This window comes from Macrobrachium nipponense, chromosome 12, assembly GCF_015104395.2.
Source record: "Macrobrachium nipponense isolate FS-2020 chromosome 12, ASM1510439v2, whole genome shotgun sequence".
Lineage (NCBI taxonomy): Eukaryota > Metazoa > Arthropoda > Malacostraca > Decapoda > Palaemonidae > Macrobrachium > Macrobrachium nipponense.
Genome location: NC_087205.1, coordinates 2,988,031 through 2,992,053, shown reverse-complemented (window position 1 = coordinate 2,992,053; position 4,023 = coordinate 2,988,031). Strand labels below are relative to the sequence as shown.

Sequence of the window (4,023 nt, the reverse complement as noted above, 5' to 3'; positions counted from 1 at the left end):
AGTTGCCTTACAAGTCTATGACATTCAATGCTTGTTCTGTATGGATATTTGTGTATTTTGATTCCGTGTGCTTTAGTTTGGTAACTTAGATTTTTTTTTATGATATTTAAGCTTGATTCATCCAAACTCTGCCGTGAGTGACAACAGAGGAGGTTGAGTGTATGGTTGTGTTAAAAAACAAGCTTTACTAAAACTTACGACAAACCGTAGGGGATTACTGACGATTTACGTGATTTTGTAAAGCTATGGATTTTGCCAGCTGATTAAATTCTTCAGCTATATCTTTGGTAGGTTGCAAGGAAGAGCAAGGATTTAGAGAAAAACATAAAAAGGATATCTTTTTTTTTCACTTATATTAAGAAATAGACAACATATACAACGTGCTGATGAAACAAGATAATGCATCTTATACACCACAGATTCGATTAGTACCAAGCGAGTATCTTAATCGTGATATCAACAATTCATTTACAATTCGTCGTCATCGGTTTGGGCAGAGCGAAGTCTTGGGCGGAAATGGAGGAGGAAAGGTCATCATATTTTGGTCCTGGCGACTGGGTCAAATCATGTTCTTTGATGTACTTGGGATGTTCCCCAGGAAAAAGTTCCTAGATGGCCTCCAGAGGCTCCGGGAAAGGTTATGTGCACTGGATGTTGAGGGCAACGTGATGACTGGACGGAGTGGAAATAAGACTAAAGTACCAAAAATACAGTGACCGTGCTATGGTATGGTATCCAACTGTTCTTTCCATGATGCGAGTTGCTGTTGAGTTCTTCCTTGTCTTCCAGGTGAGTTGAGATCTACCTTCATCTTCCCCCCCTTGAACCCGTTGACTTACAGCCTTCCATCCTACAATCCCTACTCTAAGAAGTTGACGTCGGTGCGGCCGAAGTACTCGTTGGACTTCCTGTACAGGGAGGACTCCGAGCAAGGACGAGCCGTCTCGGGAAAGTCGCAGATGAGACGCTCCTGGTCGAAGACGGTGCCCTCGCCGCAGACGTAGGAGAACATGCGGGTGACGAACACGTCGTTGTCGACGTAGGGGAGGCAGATGTGGAAGATGGCGCAGTTATTGGCCTCGTCGGCGTAGTAGCCGTAAGGCAGATCGCCGCAGTCGAAACCTGTCTGGATGTTGCCGACGATCAAGGAGGCGTTGGACGGGAGCTCGTAGTTGAAGGGCGTCGAGTCCCTGCGCTCTCTGGGGAGGGCGGCGGCAGCGGCCACAACAGCCAGGACTGGAAGTAATGTGTGTGGAATGAGAAAGATATCATCATCATCATCATTGGCATTACTGTTATGCAAAATGCTTTGAGGTTCTTATAACGGAATCTCATCGGTCATTAACTTTCGCAGTGACCGTATGAGGAAATTAGGGAAATAAATAAACACGAAAAGGTTGAGTTTCTAAACCACGAAATTAGATAAATAAATGAAGAAAAAAACACGAAAAGGTTGAGTTTATAAACCACGAAATTAGATAATTAAATAAAGAAAAAAAACACGAAAAGGATGAGTTTCTAAGCCACGAAATTAGATAAATAAATAAAGAAAATGAAAATGAAAGTGAAAAGTACAAAAGGAATCCAGATGATGAAAACAAAGAAATACAGATCGCCATTTCCAGGGCTAGTCATAAAGAAGGATGGGCAAATGGACAACTTTAGACTACAGGATCTACATAACTGAGAGGGTTTTTTTTTTTGGCATAATGAATTCTCCACATCATTATGACCCACTGCCTCTCGCATTAGATCGATAATGTTTGTTGCAAGTTTCAGTAACTTTTATTGGTACTTTATACAGCAACTACAGTCTTCCTTTTGGGACTGGCATGATTGTTTAAACGCTCGATTCATGTTAAAGAAAAATTTTTAAGGAAAGTTTAACACTGATCATGCCATCAAAGGACCAGATCAAATGACTACAAGAGACCTTAGGAGTTTGATATTAGCAGCAATGCGTCACAATGAGGCCAGGGAAGACGAAAGGCTAAGAGTATTGGCTGAATACATTACATGAAAACAGCAACTGCCATTATTTGTTAAATCAGTTAATCCCTGATTACACGTTTGTTTACCGACTTGTTTTCGTCAATTGCCAAACATGGAATTGTGTTTTGCTTTCATCTGTTCTACAATAATCTTAATTTTTATTTTTTTTACAGAAACAAGTCAGTTTAAAAGTACACATACGCGCAAGCACGCAAACAAATTTCTATTTTGCCTGGTAATCAAAGCCAACGAAATTCACTTCATGGTTGCAAAAGCTTCAGAATTTAGGAAAACATCAACGAAAGTTCAACAGTAAATGCGGTCATTTTATTGCTGATGCTGTTACGATTAATTCCTTTAAGCTCAGCTTAAGTGCATTCCGTTCTTCCAGTGAGCAATGGAATCCAATCGCCTTTTAAGACAGAAGCCATGTAAGTATGCTGAAAAGGCAAATATCTGCGAAAGATAGAAAATAGGTATGCAAAAGACAGGGTACGGAAGACTGAGGTTCCTGCTCGTAAAAGGAAGCAGTAAGTGTTGAAATAACTGTCATTTGTAATAGTGATGGCAGTCTCAAGCCTTACTTTAAGAAAGGGGATAAAAGGCTAGTAACCTGGCAACAAAAGAAAATCAATATATAACAAAGTAAAACTAAACTAGTCTTTATACTTCTAAGGTCTTGTGAGTCAGGTTCAAGTACCAACGGATCATGGCGTAGAGTTATAATAACTAGCTAAAATAACTAGCTCGGTGGATAAGAAAACACGATCATACGATATTTTGGCCAGCGATCCGAGGCCATCAAAACATCAAGCTCTCAGGTATTCAGTGGCATTGACGATAATACTATACAGTGAATATCATTTGACACAGTTTCTGATGTACTAACATCTATTGTAAAGGTAAAAGATCATTTAAAATCAGTCAGTAAACCGAGTTGTAAAGGATAAGCAAATAAGTGAAAAACCAGAATAACTCGAGGTACAGAGAGACAAAAGCATTTGGAGATTAAAGAACACCGCCAAAGCAGGGTAATCCACCCTCAAAAAGTATTACTATGCCCATCTTTGGTCAAAATATTTGTAAAAATTCCCGTACAAGCTTTAGCGTAATCGTGTCAATGATCAGAAAAACGGAGACTAACAAGCATTTATAAATATGTAAGCAATTACAGCAAAAACTATCACATGAATTGAATAAATAGCCATGTACGCTTTCAAGTTTCATTCCTTTCATTTCTTCCCCCCCCCCCATTTTTTTTTGTGGGAAGGGAAATGGGCTACTAAGGACAATGCGTTGCTCACTTGTACATTAAAAAAACAGACACTAAACTGGGGCTGAACAGGATTTGAGGCCCAAAACCAGCAGAAATTATTACACAACGAACCACGAAAAGGTAAAGATAAGACGCGAGAGAACGAAAAGTAAATATAAAACAAGAATAAAAAAAAAAAACAATTGTGACAGGGACCAGATTCATGAAATGGAACGAAAGTATAATTCAAAACAAAAAGTTAAATGAAAAATCAAGCGAAGCAAAAAAAAAAAAAAAAAAAACAGCGAAACTCACCAACAGCGAGAACCTTCATAGTGTCGACGGGGCGAGAGGAACTTCCTGACGGAGACGAGAGTCTGAAAAGAGGAGGCGACGATCTGTTGCAAAGGATCGGTGAGGACTGTGCCCTCATGATCGGGGCACGATGGTTATATACCCAGGCAAAACGATCCACTGCACCGGTAGGCTATTAACCGTGGTCGAAATGGAACCCTCGGGCGGGAAAAATGAGAGAAAAAAAAATCTGAAAGAAGAAGAAGAAGGAAATAGTGCATTCCTTCCCAAAGCGCTTTCCTAGCTAACGGTAAACGGTCAGATCGAGGAAGAATTCCTTGCTACAGGTGAGTACAAGGTACGTTTGAATTCCATTAGCATTATCTACCCTTTGGAAGGCAAATTTTGCATCTATTCGTCAAGCTTCCAACAATTCCCGACGATAAACACTCGAATTATTCTAGAGAAACGCTCGAGACATC

The 4,023-nt window shown here is 40.0% G+C and overlaps 1 protein-coding gene across 1 annotated transcript; it reads right to left on the bottom strand.

The window, feature by feature from the left end:
- Positions 1–337: 337 nt before the first annotated feature.
- LOC135224921 (uncharacterized) lies at positions 338–3,703 on the bottom strand. Its single transcript, XM_064264245.1, has 2 exons — positions 3,563–3,703; positions 338–1,236 (listed from the first exon to the last, which is right to left on the bottom strand). Exons 1-2 carry the CDS (start codon positions 3,678–3,680, stop codon positions 860–862), a joined length of 495 nt encoding a protein of 164 aa, XP_064120315.1. The 5' UTR covers positions 3,681–3,703; the 3' UTR covers positions 338–859.
- Between the last annotated feature and the right edge of the window lie 320 nt (positions 3,704–4,023).